The sequence below is a fragment of the Oryctolagus cuniculus genome, chromosome X (assembly GCF_964237555.1).
Source record: "Oryctolagus cuniculus chromosome X, mOryCun1.1, whole genome shotgun sequence".
NCBI classification, from domain to species: domain Eukaryota; kingdom Metazoa; phylum Chordata; class Mammalia; order Lagomorpha; family Leporidae; genus Oryctolagus; species Oryctolagus cuniculus.
This window is the reverse complement of record NC_091453.1, coordinates 109,999,857-110,016,766: the sequence shown is the minus strand read 5'-3', so window position 1 is coordinate 110,016,766 and position 16,910 is coordinate 109,999,857. Positions and strand designations below refer to the sequence as shown.

The 16,910-nt window shown below is 39.5% G+C and overlaps 1 protein-coding gene across 8 annotated transcripts in view; it reads left to right on the top strand.

The window, feature by feature from the left end:
• MBNL3 (muscleblind like splicing regulator 3) overlaps positions 1–16,910 on the top strand; it is a 124,604-nt gene that overhangs the window by 46,406 nt on the left and 61,288 nt on the right. For 4 of the 8 annotated variants that reach the window (XM_051827796.2, XM_051827795.2, XM_008273217.4 and 1 more), the window contains exon 2: positions 7,282–8,180. The exons of the other annotated variants lie outside the window; for them this stretch is intronic. In XM_051827796.2, coding sequence (XP_051683756.1) covers positions 8,004–8,180 — 177 coding nt within the window. In that variant the 5' untranslated portion in view covers positions 7,282–8,003. The remainder of the gene's footprint in view (positions 1–7,281; positions 8,181–16,910) is intronic. 8 annotated transcript variants of the gene reach the window in all.

Below are 16,910 nucleotides of genomic sequence, written 5' to 3'. Positions count from 1 at the left end.
CAGCACCTAGATCAGAGCCTGGGTCATATTAAATGCCTGATAAATAATGAATTGTCAGCAAAATCACCCAACATACATTAAATATAATAAGTCTTGTGACTCATTTTCTTTTCTTCCTCCCTCCCTTCCTTCCTTTTTCTCTCTTTTTTTTCCTTCTCTCCTAATCTCAAATGCTTGAGCATTACAGGACTAGAATGGCCAAATACATCAAGGTCCCCCTCATACTAAAGCATAAATCCAGTTTTTGGTGAAAAATGATCTTTTCACGGCCCTAGGATTTCTATCCCATGCATACAAGGAAGCATTTAACCAGCATTATTTAATAATAGCTATATTTAGAATGTGAGTTTTAAGTTGCTTTTATGTTACATTGGATTAATTTAAAATATTTAAATGGCATTTATAAACAAGTTCTCCTAATTTCACATGTTATTTTAAAAAAGACACAGCTTAAAAATAAGTTAACTCCTTTGACAAACAAAAACAGTAATATGCATTGTTAATTCTGTGTTCAAAAGAGATGTTGTAGCAAGTATATTTTCTCCTGTGACCATATGTGTGAACTGAAGTGGGTTGTTTGTTTTATGAAGTAGAATACCTTGACTTACCTGCTTTTTTGAAAAGGTATATGAAATTTGTTATCCCAGCGGTATTCTGGGAAAAAAAATGCAAAGACACTTGACAAACAAAAAGCTGAATGAAAAAGTTCTGTACATAGACAAAATATCCTTATTTTTATGGGCCGTCTTTTCATACTGAAGACTCAAGATTCCAGAAGCCTATAAAGTCATGGTTTCCATCTGCAGTGCTGAGCGCTTGAAGAATGTGTGGTGGTGACCCACCAACCAAAACACGTGAGGTGAACAGAACCCGAAGCAAATTCAAAAACTGGAAGGCTTTTAAATCTTGACAGTCTGCCAGTTCAAGCAGTGTGTGGCAGGTGTGTCATATATTTGTAGAGCCAAAATAAATGGCCACAAGAAATTCAGAGGCAATACAGATGTAAGGAAAACTTAAAATAGAAAGAAAACAGTGTTTTCATTGTTTATTCAGGAGGTTGATAAATGCGTTTAAAGGAATGCCTCTTAAGTGATTGTTTTAGATGCCAAACTGTGTCTTTGTGATCTAGGACCATGCATTTTCTGTACGTCTGTGTTATGTGATGGCTTGAGGCGGGAAGGCAAACGAAAGGATGAGACAAGGACAGTGTAGGAAAAGTGGGGCATAAGTAGCTGCTAGCAGTGGTCTTGCAAATGGCTCTGGAACCATTTACTATTTACTCTAGATTAGCGGACACTATTTGTTACTTTGGTTTTATCTTCAAGACAACTTCCATGAGAAAATACATGAGTCCTTAAACATTTTACTTTTTTTCCAAAGGTTTCACTTAATAGTGGGTCTAGTGTATATGTGATTTTATTTATTTATTTTTAAAGTTTATTTGGAAGACAGAGTTACAGAGAGGGAGAGGAAGAGAGATGCAGAGAGAGATCTTCTGTCTTCTGCTTCACTGCCCAGGTCTGGACCAGACCAAAGCCACCAGACAGGAGCCAGGAAGCAGGAATCCCTTTCAGGTATCCCACGTAGGTGGCAGGGACCCAAGTACGTAGGCCATCTCTTGGTGCTTTCCCAAGCCATTAGTGGGGAGTTGGATGGGAAGTGGAGCAATCAGGACTTGAACTGGCACCCATATGGAATGCCAGCATCTCAAGTGGTGGTTTAACCTGCTGCCACAACGCTGGACTCTGATTATTTTAAAGTTCACTGTATTTGACTGAAATGGTAATTTATCAGTTTGATTACTATTTATAGCCCTTGCCTACATTATCACTGAACGAAGGTCTTTTTACTTGTTGAGCTCTTTATTTAGTGGAGCTTTTAGCCCTTGATAATGTTACTTACAAGTACTTTTTCTCGAAAAGTAAAAGCAAAGAAGGAAGAAAGGAAGGAAAGAACGAATGAATGAATGAAAGGTATATCATTATATTCTTAGAATGATATCTATGAACTATGTTGAATCTGTCCTCTTTGTATTAATATTACATTAATATGAAGAAATAAAGCATCAGAAAAAATTAAATAAAATCTGAATCTAAAAAAAGGCTTTGTATTTTCTTCATATTATGGCTTATATAAGATTCTTATAGGTAAGCATTCATGAAAAATCAAAATGAACTCTTCTATTTTTGAGGAAGAATACTTAGGGAATGGTTCTTCCTATGACTTAAAGTGAAATCTGCTGCCTCCCACCCCACCCCGCCTTGTTCAATTCCATCACACTCTTGTTAGGCAAAAACATTCCAAAGATGAACCTACTATTCAGAAATAGACAGGAGTTATTTGGGTATTCCATATTCTTAAAAGATCTTGTTGCTATCATATGAGCAGGAGTAAACCATTGTTTACAGACAAGGAATACACTATCAAGAATCCCAGCTATCATCATCCCAATGTGAAAGCTAGAATTGTGAGAACATCTTCAACTTTACAGGTCCAGTGGATTCAAAACTGACACAGGTGGCCAAGGCTCACCCAGAGGGTGTTCAACTGACAAAATTTCTTCACAGCATCATAGTACAACAAAAGGGTTAATGTTAAATTACCATTTATACTCAAAAAGAAAAGGAATCCTGGGGAATGCTGTGACACTCTTAACTTCCAGTGAAAACATGGAGCTAGCAAAGCTAAGACATGATTTTGACTGTTACAGACTTTACAGTGTAATAAAGAAAAGTTAAGGGACCCAATAAGCTAGAAAAAGGAATAGTGTGGTATGTAGCATAAAAGAAGTTTTATGGCATGATGGGGAGGGTGGGCCCTGGAGTCATACTGCCTGGATCTTAACCATGTCTTGATATCCTACTAGCTACCTGAAGTTATGCAGATTAAATGATTTAAACGGTCTCCACATTCATTTCCACATCTATAAGATGAGAACAGTATCATCCTTTAGAAGAGAATCCACAGATCAACAAGACTAAGTGTGAATAGTTTTGAAGTGTTCTTCTCAATTACTTCCTTCCATGCAATCGTATTGAGTATTAAAAAGTATTCTTACATCACAGTATTTGATGCATCATTCCTGGTGCATTAAAGACTTGTGTTGAAGTCAGAATACCTAGTGTCCACTTCTAGCCCTTCATTAATGCTAACCATTTCATTTCTCTCTGCCTTTGGTTTCAGTGAGCATAGGAGATTCTACAGGAGCAGGGATCTTATCAGCTTGGTTCAGGATTTAGACCAGTGCTAGGAACATAGTAAATGCTGAATAAATGACTCACCACAGCCCAGAGATGTGCTGAAAGTGATAAGACATCAATCAGGAATGTAATTTTGAGAAAGAACTGTAATTACTCTACAGAAGCGATTGAGTTTCCTTGTTTAAGACTTCCAAGGGAGATAAGAAGTGATTTCTGTTACATGTCTCTGCTGGGGTCTGTGAATGAAATTTGAAATATTTTGCCTGGAGTAAAGGCTCGGCCACTTGAAGCTTTGTCACTTTAAATAAGTAAATTAACCTCTATGATCTTCATTTCCTTCACTGAAATTTTTAGATTATCATTCAGGCTTTAGAGTATTTGAGTATTTTGAGAGCTCTTGAGATCGATGAAATACAAACACTTGTAAACTGCAAACAAAATATGGTAAAAATGCACTAAGAAGTGATAACTTTTTGTGTTCTACCTTGGAGGATCATAAATCGTAAAAAACAAAACTGTATTCCTACTCTTCAAATGTAACATAATTAAGATAAACTTGTATTATCCCCCAAAGTTCTTAAAAATCCAGGGAAAACACACACCACTTCCTGTCTTTTTTATTCATCAGATGAGCAGTGTCCTGCAGGAGAAATCCTCCACATCTTCACACCAGCTCCCTTTAGTTGTTGCATTTAGTTTCTTCTGAGCTAGCCCCCAGAGTAGTTCCATTCTGAAGGAAGACATGTGCTGGCTAGAACTGCTTTCAGGAATTGGCCAGGCTCCCATCAGAGGTTACAGGCCAAAAAGAAAAAAAGAATGAGAAAATTCCTTCTTCCCCATTCCATGATCTTCCATAAATGTGTGGCCAGAGGCCAATTCCTGTTTGCATTTTTCATTTGGAGAAGTTCAACAAGCAAAGTTATTATTTATTATCTATTTCTATACCTCATGGACCTCTGTAAAAAAAATCTTACTCCAGAGCCTCATTGTTTATGTTCTGAGCAAATCTGCAATATATATATCCTCTTTCCATTATTTTACTTCCAAATGTGTTTAGGCAACCTCTGTGAGAGTACTTCACAAAGTTCATGGAAATGGAATTGAAAGATAATTTTATTCTGGTGCAAAAATATTTTGAAATCCATGCATATGTGGTGCCTTCAAAAGTTCATCAGAAATGTATATGAAAATACTATACAGAACTTATAATTTAGGGGCTGGTGTTGTGGCACCACGATCCCATATGGGCGCTGGTTTGAGACCTGGATGCTCCACTTATAATCCAGCTCCCTGCTAATGTGCCTGGGAAAGCAGTGGAAGATGGCCCAAGTCCTTGGGCCCCTGCATCCATGTGGGAGACCCCCAAGAAGCTCTTGGCTCCTGGCTTCAGCCCCACCCATCCCTGGCCTTTGTGGTCATTTGGGGCATGAACCAGTGGATGAAGATCTCTCTCTTTCTGTCTCTTCCTCTCTCTCTGTGTAACTCTGCATTTCAAATAAATAAAGTAAATATTTTGAAAACATAATGTAATTGTAGAATTAACTTTGCATACATCTTTCAATATAAATTTACAAACTCACAGTATACTCTTTCAGAGTACTTTTTAAACACTAAGTCAGTTACAATGTGGAAACATTTTCCCTTGAAATTCAACTTAGTAATACTAATGAGAAGAATTTGGGTCAAAGGAGAATTTGTGTCTATTGGAGTAGCCAATCCAATAACTTATCAGGCTTCTCAAAAGTTTTTTAGTTGTTGTATCTCTTTAGTTTTTTTTCTAACTAGCTTTAGGGGCTGATATTGTAGTGCAGTGTATTAAGCCAAAGCCTGGGATACCAGCCTGAAACGGCATTCCAGGCTCCTGGCTTTGGCCTGGCTCAGTCTCAGCCATTGCAGCCATTTGGACAGTGGACCAGTGAATGGAAGATCTCTCTCTGTCTCCCTCTCTGTGTGTCTCTCCCTCTCTTCCTCTCTCTGTGTATGGCTGCTACAACAGTAAGAGGAGCTATAGAAATTTTGGAGGAAATCCCTGCCCTGTCCTTTAGGTCTGTTATTCAATGGGTAACACTTATTCAACATCCATGATTGCTTATTAGGCTTTCCAGAAGGAAACTGGAAAGTTCACTATGGTCGATATTGTGGCAGTAAGAAAAATGGCAGTAAAAGTGACAACTGTCTGCCATGGAAGGAGGAGAACTGAAGTACTTCCAAGGACATTGATGACACCTAGTCTTTAACCGGAGGCTAAACTACATTCAATATTTGTTTGTAAGATGGCAAAGCTACATATAATATATTTTTGAAAGGTTTCCATGGTGAGTTACTCAGAGAAAAAACATGTTTGGCTCTTGAACAGATTAACTTTGTCTTTTTCTAAAAAAAAAAAAAAAAAGATTGATTGATTGATTTGAAAGTTGGAGTTACAGAGAGAGGGAGAGAGAGAAAGAGATCTTTCATCTGCTAATTGAGTCTCCACATGGCCACAACAGTCAGGGCTAAGCCAGGTGGAAGTCAGGAGCCAGGAACTCCATCCGGGTCTCCCACGTGTGTGGAAAGGGCCATCTTCCCCTACTTTCCCAGCCACATCAACAGGGAGCTGGATCGAAAGTGGAGCAGCTGGGACTTAACCAGGATATGCTATGCTGGCCTTATAGGCAATGGCTTAACCTGCTGTGCCACACAGGCCCCTGTGCTTGAATTTTCTAGATATTTTATTTACTGATGATATCTGGAAAAAAAATCAAGGGATATTGAATCTAATCTTGTATACAGAAAATGTCAGATTTTGCAAAGTTACTAAACATGTTCAAAAATTAAATGAAATATTTTCAAGAACTTTAATTCTGTTTTTTTTGTGAAGTTAAAAATTAGCTGATTTTTTGATACTTAGAATCTGTTTTTGCAATTATTCAGTATTATATTTCAGTATGTGTTATGGTCTGATGCCAGTAAATTAATCGTTCTGTATATTCCCAGCTCATTTTTTTAAAAATTACTGTTAGTTGATAAACCAGATTAAACTACAAACCTTAAATGTGTGTGATATTTACTGTTTTAATGTGTTTAATGTATTAACAATGCTTTCTGACACGTTTGTTGTATACGTGGAAATATGTTTTCTGAGTTGTTACAATTTTCCTTCATAGAGCCATAGGACAGCGTGCCCAGAGAAAAATCCACTATATTTTCAAAGGAATTTTTTCCTTTATCTGAAGCACATTTTACATTTTTATCCTCTGCTCTACTTTGTATATAGTGAGTCTCTACTTGGTTGTGTGTGTGTGACCGTATTATATGATTATCAACAGTTATATTCCAAATACTCATACAAGTTACCTCTTAGAACAACTTAAAAATCTTTTAGCAATTCCTGTTTTCTGGGTTTTGGGAACAAATCATCTAGATGTCAACGACGCTATAGTAAAGTCAGTTTAAAGACAGGTCTTGGGGGAGGGAGTGGGCCTTGTGGTGCAGTGGATTAAGATGTGGACATCCCAATTTGAAGTGCCACTTGGAGTCATGGCTGCTCTACTGCCTGTCCAATTCCCTGCTAATGGGTGTGGGAGGGCAGTGGAAGATGACCAAAGTATTTGGGCCCTTGCTACCCACATGGGTGACCCAGATCTGTTTTTCTCTTCTCCCTCTGTTTCTCTGCCTTTCAAATAAATAAATCTTTAAAAACAGGTGTTTGGTAGCCCCTAGAAACTGAGGACCCATAAGTGGATTATGAATGTCATGTTAAGCCATGGCACTTTTTGTGCAGTGGACTCTCAAAATGAATTTCTGCCCTAAACAAATCAAAAAGAAACAATCCTTTTAAAAAATCATTTACAAAATGGGCTCTTGCCCAGTCTCATTCTGCAACAGTAGATATAAGTGGCTACTTCCTTCCACTGTACCGTTTTACACTGGGAAATGCCCCTTTCTTTGACAATAGCTGGCTGTAATACATTGCACTGTCAGTGTCAAGATTAGTTTCCTGCTTAAAGGGCATATGGTTACTTCGCTTCCTAGTGTAGAGTTTAAACTAGAAGCCTTGTACTGTTTTAGCTAATTTTATTTTATTTTTTATTTTTTGCAGGTTTGGAAAAGTGCCTTTTCTGAAAATTCTGCTGCTTGGATTCTACTCTAGAGCTGTCTCTTTATTAACCCCTCTCCCTACCATACCTTTCCTGGTTCCCTGTCCGCCTTCCGCACAGAACCTGGTGTGCTTGTAGTTCACTGTCAGCAACTTGTCCATTTCTGTTTTTCTGTGATTCTCAATTTACTTAGTGATTTTTCCCTCCCCTTGATTTTTGCAACAAAACTGTTTTTGGGCTGTGACACTCTCCCCAGTCTTATTCTTTAAAGCTAAGAAATAGGGAGGAAAAGTTCTCTCTCCCTAATCTGACATCATTCTGCAAATTGAAGGGCAGCCAGCAGCATATGCTTTCTGTAAGAATAATTGAAAACATCAACTGGAGAGCACAGAATTCTTTTGAAAGTGTGCCAATTATTTGAAGTAAATTCAGCAAAGGAACCAAATAAAACATTCAGTGTCTTAACCTTAACAGTTGCCTTCTTAGGAGTTGGTCTCTAATTTGACTCTTAGTTATTCTGATACAACTTGTATTTTATAATTGGCTTTTTGTTTGACTAGACCGGATTTGACTTAAGTGAAAACCTAAGTGCTCACAATTAGGCATCTCACCAAAGCAGCCTGTTATCTCTTCATAGTTAGCTTGCATTCATCTTTAATCCTTTAATAATCTGCAGTAACGTTGTCCTAAAGAGGGTGCACTTGATTTTCAATTTTTTTTCAATATGACGGCTGTCAATGTTGCCCTGATTCGTGATACCAAGTGGCTGACCTTAGAAGTCTGTAGAGAATTTCAGAGAGGGACTTGCTCTCGAGCTGATACAGATTGCAAGTTTGCCCATCCGCCAAGAGTTTGCCATGTGGAAAATGGTCGTGTGGTGGCCTGTTTTGATTCTTTAAAGGTGAGTCTCATCTGACTACACATCATTTGAATTTGTAGATTTCTGTGCTTTTAAGGTACAATGTGCTTTGAAATGAGTAAAATTAGTAACAATGCACAAGTGGTAAGATTTGTTCGTTATGCTTTAAGACGAAATGTGGACTTTGTATGTTTAGAGTTAAGGCAGTCTAAAGCTCGGGCCACCAAAATGCACTTATGAAAACAGATACTCTTAAACAATAGGCGTTCACGCATTGCTGTAGGAGGTAGGCATTGCAGTGCTGCTATCATTGGCTTCTTTTGTGTCTTTTGTAGATATTGAATGCAGCATCGTAATCCTCCTACATCCTAGAGAAGGCCTTTACTGATTTACAGTGTAGCTTATTATCCACGCAGTCAAAAAATACATTTGTCAAGGACCAGTTAGCTTTCTGAGGATTCATAAAGTCAGGCTGATGGAGTGTAAGGTGAAAAATTTCTCTGTCCAGGAGGAGAATGATGGCAATTTAAAATTTCTCAAAGTATATTTTGAACTTTTAACTTAAATGTAGTGCTACAAAATTAGATTCATTTCCTTTCATTCCTGAAGAGCTGATTGACCATTTTCAGATCTGTGAGTACATTTTGTAAGGAAAATCCTGTTGCCAAGGTCAGCAACCTTAAATAACATGTATTAGAGTATAAACAAAATATGAGGGCAAATGAGGTATCGTATAGAATAGGACAGATATGATGGCAGAACAAGAAAATGCCCTGATTTTCATGTTTTATTCATAGTTATCCCTAAATTAAGGGTAAAGATGTACAAATTAAAGCATAGAAGCAAAAGACTAGTAATGGATTACAGGTTTAATTAATAAGATTTGCTATGATGCATTCATGTTTTTCTTTTTTTTTTTTTTTGCAAAATGCATCTAAATGAACTAAGCTTAACAAGAACCTTTTCAATTTCTTGGTATTGTTTTACCCTCATCATGACCAATTTTACCTTATTAACATTTTTATTTATGGCTGCATTAGCTAATAGAGATGTATTTCTTCATGTGATAGCTTGCTCAGAAAACATCGTCTTGAGTGATATATTACTTAAGTAGTTATTTATACTTATTTCACTTACTAGTCTTTAATGTGGACCATCCTAGAGCAAGGATGGAAACTTGTTCTACCAATAAAGGTAGATTTTTACCATTGAAAACCTCTGAATTGCTTTATTTGCAGCAGATATTATGATGAAAGGACTTATATTTTCATTTCATACATCTACAATTGTTTTATCTGCAGAAACAGTTATCTGATGTATGATACATACATCATGCATCTGCAGTTGTCTTTCTGTAGTTACCTTGTGCATTAGTTAAACTGACTGCCATAGTACTGGGCGATACCTTGAACTGCAAAAGAGCACTGGACAAATTGCAGGGGGAAGAGGCCTCTTTCATTCAGTCCATGGAGGGTCTTCCACTGCACTAGACACTTTACACATGCTGTTTCAAGAGATGTGGGGTGCGATCCCAGATCTACCATGTTTGACCTTGGTCCACTTCACTTCACAAACCTTGAGTGACTTCACTTTTAACAGCTGAGTAATACCTCTCTACCTAACTTCTGTGGAGTTACCAGTGATATAACACAAACGAAAAACCATGTATCACCTCTAACATGAATTAAATGAAAGGTCACTTTCTTACTAGTAACTCTTTGTTTCAGAAGTTCTTCAAAAAAGGTTCTATTTAGTTAGGGTTTATTATTTAAAACTATAAAAAGGTTTTGTTTAGTTAGGGTTTTATTATTTAAAGTACAAACTCATGTTCCAAATGGATGTACCCAAATCCAACTGTCATTAAGTGTGATATAAGTTCTTCAAATGAAGTATCACTGTTTTTATGGCTATCCTCTCATATAGAGTTTCTTGCAGGGTTTGTAAATTCTGTCTTTTCTGGAATCATAGAATGTAGTAAGAAATGTGTGAGATTCCTAATCATTTATATACTTCAGGTCAGTGCTCCTGTATAACTCCAAACGAGTGCCATAAATTAAACACTGAAGAAAAGTAACATGGAAAGTGATTGTATATAAAATGCATACTGCATTCCACTCTAAGGCTTAGAAAATGCTTAATTCAGAGACTAAATAGATAATGGGTGAATATTAATAAGCCACTTAATTATTTAAATAAGCTATCTACTCACTATCTACTGTTTTTAAAATAATTTATGCAGTATGTTAATATCTTGATAACCAGTCACACAAAATAAAGATGATTTCCATAATCCTTAGATTTTCAAATTTTAATGAAAAGCTTTATATTTCAAATATACAAAGCCTTTCGAACAATTATTTAATTTGCCATTTATATAGCACATTCATCAGAGTTACATGTTTGTACAAAGCTTTGTAGTCATATTTTATATTATTTCTTATCCATGATATGCATGAAAGCTATGCTAAGTTGAAGGCAATTGACCTGTGTCGATTGTACTCCTGTCATAATCTACAATACAAAAATAACATACCTCACTGCTAACTGCAGCATTTGCTACCCCTCTTGAATTTGGATAATTGAAACATTGTCGAAATTCATCTGTGCTTATTTCGAATCATTTGATGAGTTTTCGGCTGCATCTTTTTTTTTTATGGTTTGTTTGTTTGTTTTGTTTTGTTTTGTAACAATTCCATTAGTGCTAGCTACTCTACTAGATAATGGTTCTTTGCGTTAATAATGGGTCAGATAGATAAAGTGTCATACTCACCTCATAAGTGGAGGGCAGGCTGATTGTTCTGCAGTGCTGTGCCCAGCATTACATGAATGTTGAGTGTTCAGGGATGAAGATTATACCGTCTTTAGACAGAAGTCTAGCCAGTGCATCTATAGGTTAATTTCCAGCTACATAGATGACTCTCATGCCATGTTGGTTTGTACCTGGGTTTGACTCAGTTGTGTTGTCTGCTTGGCAAAATTTAAATTCAAAAGTTCTCTTCAACATATTGCCTCAAACATTCCTTGCTGATTTCTTGATATTATGGGTTGCATTGATGTAGGTTGGTATTTTTAGTGAACAATCATTGAACTTACCAAAGGATAACCTTTTTAAAGCTAAGTCCATCTTTGTGATTGTTCTCATAGCCAAGTTACTCCGCTTTGATGGTATCATGAGGTCTTGAATCTTCCACTCCATACCTGAAGCAGTCATCCATTATCCAGGAAGGATCTAAATGTTGTCTTCATCTCCTTGTGACTGAACAGCAGCCATCACATCTGACAACCCTACTCACCGCTTTAGGTAGTTTTATAACAAGAGTTTCTGATAAAGGCATAGCAGTAGGCATAATCAGAGGATGGTCCCATCAACCCATATGCATCCCTAAAAGATGGGAGCTGGTTGAGGAATGCACTTGTAACAACCCCATGCTGTGTCTTCAAGTACCACATATGATCACAAGTATGATAACATTTGGACAAGTGAAACCTATTTTATAGACATAGAGATATTAATTTATTCTTGTGGGTCAAAATGGCCCACATTACCAGTATAGTCTGTCCTAGCATTACAGTCATAGCAGTTTTTAGTAGTTTAAAATGTTCCTTTTTTTGACTGAATATTTGCTCATCCCTGTTTGCTAAGGGAAAGCTTACCAGAAACTGGACTCCTAGCAACAAAATCCCAAGGGTCACTGTATCATGCAAGACTCCGCACCATTTCTAAGCTCTGTCAGGGAGTCCGCCTGCACTATAGGGACACATAGGCAGTGCCTGTCTTTCTGAACACTAAAAAAAGTTTCACTACAGGCTCCCTATCTTCTATTACACTGACCTTGAAAAGGGAGTATGTTTGACTGGTAAAAGTCAATGCCATTTTGGATATTTCAAAAACCTCTTCTGAAAGAAAACTAGAATTCCAGTTAGTACTCAAATATAAATTGAAAGCTGGACCTCACTTTTAAATTTTTGCATTTTGAAATAATTTTAAAATTCCAGAAAAGTTACAAAATTATTACAAGGCGTTTCTGTAAAGCCTTCACACACATTGCCTTAATGTCTACAGCTAACATACCATACAACTCAGTTATCAAAAACAGGGCATCAACGCTGCTACAAGACTCTTCACTAGAGACCTTATTTAAATTTCACCAGTTTTCTCCATCATGTCCATCTTCTCTTCCAGGATCCAACCTGGGATCCCTCATTCCATTTACTCCTCATGTCTCCTTAGTGTCTTCCCATCTCTGACAGTTTCTCAGCCTTTCCTTTTCTTTGGATGAGTACTGCTCAACTTTTCTGTAGAATGCGTCTGACTTTGTGTTGGTCAAATATTTTCTCGTGATTAGACATATAACCTGTATTTTTGGGGGGGGCAAGAGAATCACAGAAAATGTGTGCACCCACATTTATATTTGAGGCTATGTGATGTTATCCCTCATTATTTTAACCTTAATCACCTGGTTAGGGTGGCACCTGCTGTGTTTCTCCTCTATAAAATGACTTGCTTTCCTGTTGTAAAAATTGATAAATATCTCCCCTACTACTTCACCATCCCCTACATTATGCTGTTGCTTGTAAGGGGAATCCCCAAATGTCAGATGTTAAAAGGCAAACAAGTGACCATCTTAGAAATATGAGCAATGCACTTCTATAATCACAGTCAAGTAAAAAGGGAAATGGAGGTAAATGAACCAACAGCATGACAAAGAAAACAACAGCACCAGACCACCAGAAAGACAGGACACTGGTGAGTGGGAAGCCCCAGAAGTGGTGTGACATGCGTGTTCTTGTCATATGCTTTGCCTACAGAGTGGCCTCTGTGCTAGCATTGGTGCCCCCACCTACCTTTAATGTATGATCTTTATGCTTCCATTCTCAAAATAAATAACATTTCTCCTTTGTTGAGTTCAGCATCTTCATGAGGGAAACAAAAACGCAAAAGAAGTCTTAAGGAGCATACACAAGATAATCAAATATAAATGAAATGTAAATGCCATCTCCCCTCCCCAGTAACACAGTTAACATTTGTACTTTTCCCTCGTCTTTCTTATGCAGACACCACACAGACCACGTCTTGCCTGCTGCTTCTTGGCAGACCACACTTCCTCACTCACTGCCTTCCCTGCTCTGGGACAGCCACCATCCTCCCCTCTGCATTTATCCTTCCCATCAGCTTCATGTTCTGCCCATTTCCGCCCCTTCATGACCTTTGAACAATATAATAGTTATTATAGTAATTTCCCCCATCAGAAAATATGTTAAAGATGTATTTATTTATTTCAAAGGTGGGGTAAGAGAAAGGAAGTGAGAGAGGGAGAGAGAGAGATCAATCTTTCATTGTTGGTTCACTTCCCAAATGGCCATAACAGCCTAGGCTGAGCCTGGATGAAGCCAGGTGCCAAGAACCCATTCTGAGTACCGGTTGGGTAAGCTGCTGCCTGTGGTGCGGGCATCCCCTATGGGTGCTAGTTCACCTCCTGCTTGCTCCACTTGCAATTCAGCTCCCTGCTAATGGCCTGAGAAAAGCAGTGGAGGATGGCCCTGCACCCACATGGGAGACCCAAAAGAAACCCCTGGCTCCTGTCTTTAGCCTGTCCCAGCCCCAGCTGTTGTGGCCAGTTAGGGAGTGAACCTGTGGATGGAAGATCTGTCCCTCCCTCTAACTCTGACTTTCAAATAAACAAATAAATAAATAAACATTTTTTAATTAAAAAAGAACTCCACCCAGGTCTCTGACATGGATGCAGGGGCCCAAGTACTTGGGCCATCTGCTGCCTTCCCAGGCACATTTACAGAGAACTGGATCAGAAGTGCAGCAGCCAGGACTGGAACTTGTACTCTGGTATAGGATGCTGGCAGCAGCTTAACCTGCTGAACCACATAGACAGCTTATCAGAGAATTTTATTTTTTTTTCTCGAAAACTGGAATATACAAAGATGTTCTTAGAACCCAAACTGTAATTACACTGTCTATCAAAACTCTTTAAATGTCAGTGTACATCCTTCCACGTTGGTGTATCGCCTTCCAAAGTTTTTTTTTTTTAATTTCAACTGTTTCTTTTTATAAAAAGATTTACTCAATTATTTGAAAGGCAGTGTTACAGAGAAGAAGAGGTAGAGAGAGAGAGACAGAAGTCTTCCATCTGCCTTGGTTCACTCCCCAGATGGCCACAATGGCCAGAGCTGGACCAATCCGAAGCTAGGAGCCAGGAGCTTCTTCCGAGTCCCCCATGTGGGTGCAGGGGCCCAAGGACTTGGGTCATCTTCCACTGCTTTCCCAGGCCATAGCAGAGAGCTGGATCAGAAGTGGAAAAGCTGGAACTCAAACCAGTGCCCATATGGGATGCCAGCACTGCAGGCAGCCACAGCACCAGCCCTGCAACTCTTTCTTAAAAGGAAGCTGTGATCTGTTCCCATGGAATGCTAAAGGCTGCTCCTACTCATGAAGGAGTAATGGTTTAGAAACATCCACAACTTCGGGGCTGGCACTTTGGCATAGCAGGTAAAGCTGCCACCTGCAGTGTCCACATCCCATTTAAGTGGCTGCTCCACTTCCGATCCAGCTCCTTATTAATGTGCCTGGGAAAGCAGTGGCACATGGCCCAAGTCCTTGGGCCCCTGCATCCAAGTGGGAGACCCAAAAGAAGCTCCTGGCTTCAGACCAGCCCAGCTCTGGCCATTTATGGGAGTGAACCAGTGAGCGGAAGATCTCTTTCTCTCTGCCTCTCTGTGTGTGACTCTGCCTTTCAAGTAACTAAATAAGTCTTAAAACAAACATTCCCAATCTCAAAAGATACATTTTTTCAATCCGTGTTCATCCGTCAGAAAGGATGTCTCTGAAGACTGTGATAACGATGAGAACCTTCCGGTGTCCTGGCTGCCCGCCCCGTGCACTGGCTCCGATGCACGCTGTGCAGACCGCCTCCGCCCACCCCGCGCAGCGCGCTCCCGATGGGCCGGCAGCGGACCCCTCCAGGCCAGGAGGGAAAACATGAGGCCCCCGCCTCTGTCTCGCCCCGGCCAGAGGCCAGAGCGCCTTCACCTTCTGCCCGGCTCCTTTTGAAAGCCTTGTTTGCATTTTCTTTCCCGAATGCGCTCCTGGTAATCACAGAAATGCACTCCTTGCACTCAGAGGAAAGCAACGTCATGGTTAGAAAGGAAGTGCGACGTTCAGTCTAATTTTTGCAGATTAGAACCTACAGAGGAATTGAGAACTGAATTGGAGCTGAAAATAAGGAGTCCTGCTGTATCCCAAACTCCTTCCTCCCCCCTCGCCCAGGGTCTGGATCTCGTCCATTCCTGCAGCGGACGGGTCCTGCGCACCTGTTGTGTGCCGGGCATCGTGCTAGGTTCTGGCTGTGAACTAGCAGCACGCCCCGCCCCACGGAGCAGACTTTCCAGCCGGGGAGCGGGGCAGAGGCAGGCACGGGAAGAAGTGACTGTTCCGGGCAATGACATATTGTGAGGTGCCAAGGAAAAGGGAGCGGGGAGAAGGCACAGAGAATGGCAGGGCTGCTGTGGTGGACTAAGTGGTCAGGAAGGCCATTCTCTAGGGAGGTGATATTTGAGTAGAGGTATACAGGAGGTGAGGGAGTGAGTTACGGGGTTTTCTGACAACACAACTTTTGCAAAGAAGCAAAAGCAAAGACCCTGAAGCATGAGCGGGCCTGATGTGTTAGAGGAACCTCAAGGTCACCAGTGGGGCTGCAGAAGGATGAAGAGAGAAACCGGAGGTGATGAAGTCAAAGAGATAATAGGTTGGGAGAGTATTGTAGGGCTCTGTGTATTAAGCTAAAGACTTTGGATTCTATTCTAAGAGCTGGAAAGATTGATACAGGAAATAAGGTGACACAAAGGGCTTTATAACTTTTAAATAAGAAAGTAATTTCCTTTGAAACAAATAACTCCTGGTTGTATGTGATTGCAGATCCAATGGTGCCCAATACCCAACCATCCCTCAGTATCTCATCCTTAAGACTTGTATTTCAACTCCAATTTATATGTCAGCAGTGGGAGGTTATCAATAGGGAAATGCCATGTTATGGAAGAGTTAGCAGATTTGGATGTCTCCAAGGAATCTCTTAACCACCCCTGAGGAAAGTGGCCCTCATTCATTTTGTCACAGATTGATTGATGCTTGTGCTGTGTCCACCCAAAATAATGGACCATGCTAGCCCAGCTCATCAGGGTTGTTTTGCACAAAGGTCAAGATCGATGATGTATGTGAACCTGATTTCATTGTTGGGGTCCAGAGTTTCAGTTGCCATGGCCAGTTGGTAGCACAATGTGCTTATGTGACCAGGACCCAACAGAGCCTCATAACTTGAGACTTGAACTGGACTTCCCTGGGCAGAAACATTTCATACATACCCCTGCTAGGAAAAGAATGAATGGCATTGGATGAGGCAGGAGACCTGTGCTTGCCTGCTTCTCTGCATTCCCTCATACCTTTCTTTCCTGCTGCTTTTTCTCTGTGTCCTTTGCTGTAATAACTCTTACCTGTGACTGTAAGTTTCTGTTGAGTCTGTAAGTCCTTCTGACAACCACTAAGGCTTTTCCATATGTGAAAATGTTTCAAGCATTATTGACTTGTGATTTTTTAAAACTTTTTTTTTGCTTGCCTTTTTATGAGTTTTTTTGTTTTGGTTCAGCTTCTTTTTTAAAAATTTAGTTTTTGAATGTGTAACATATTTTTATAATTCAAACATTTTGCAAAACAACTAGTCATCAATTGATGAACAATCAGAATATGGTACATGCATACAATAGAAT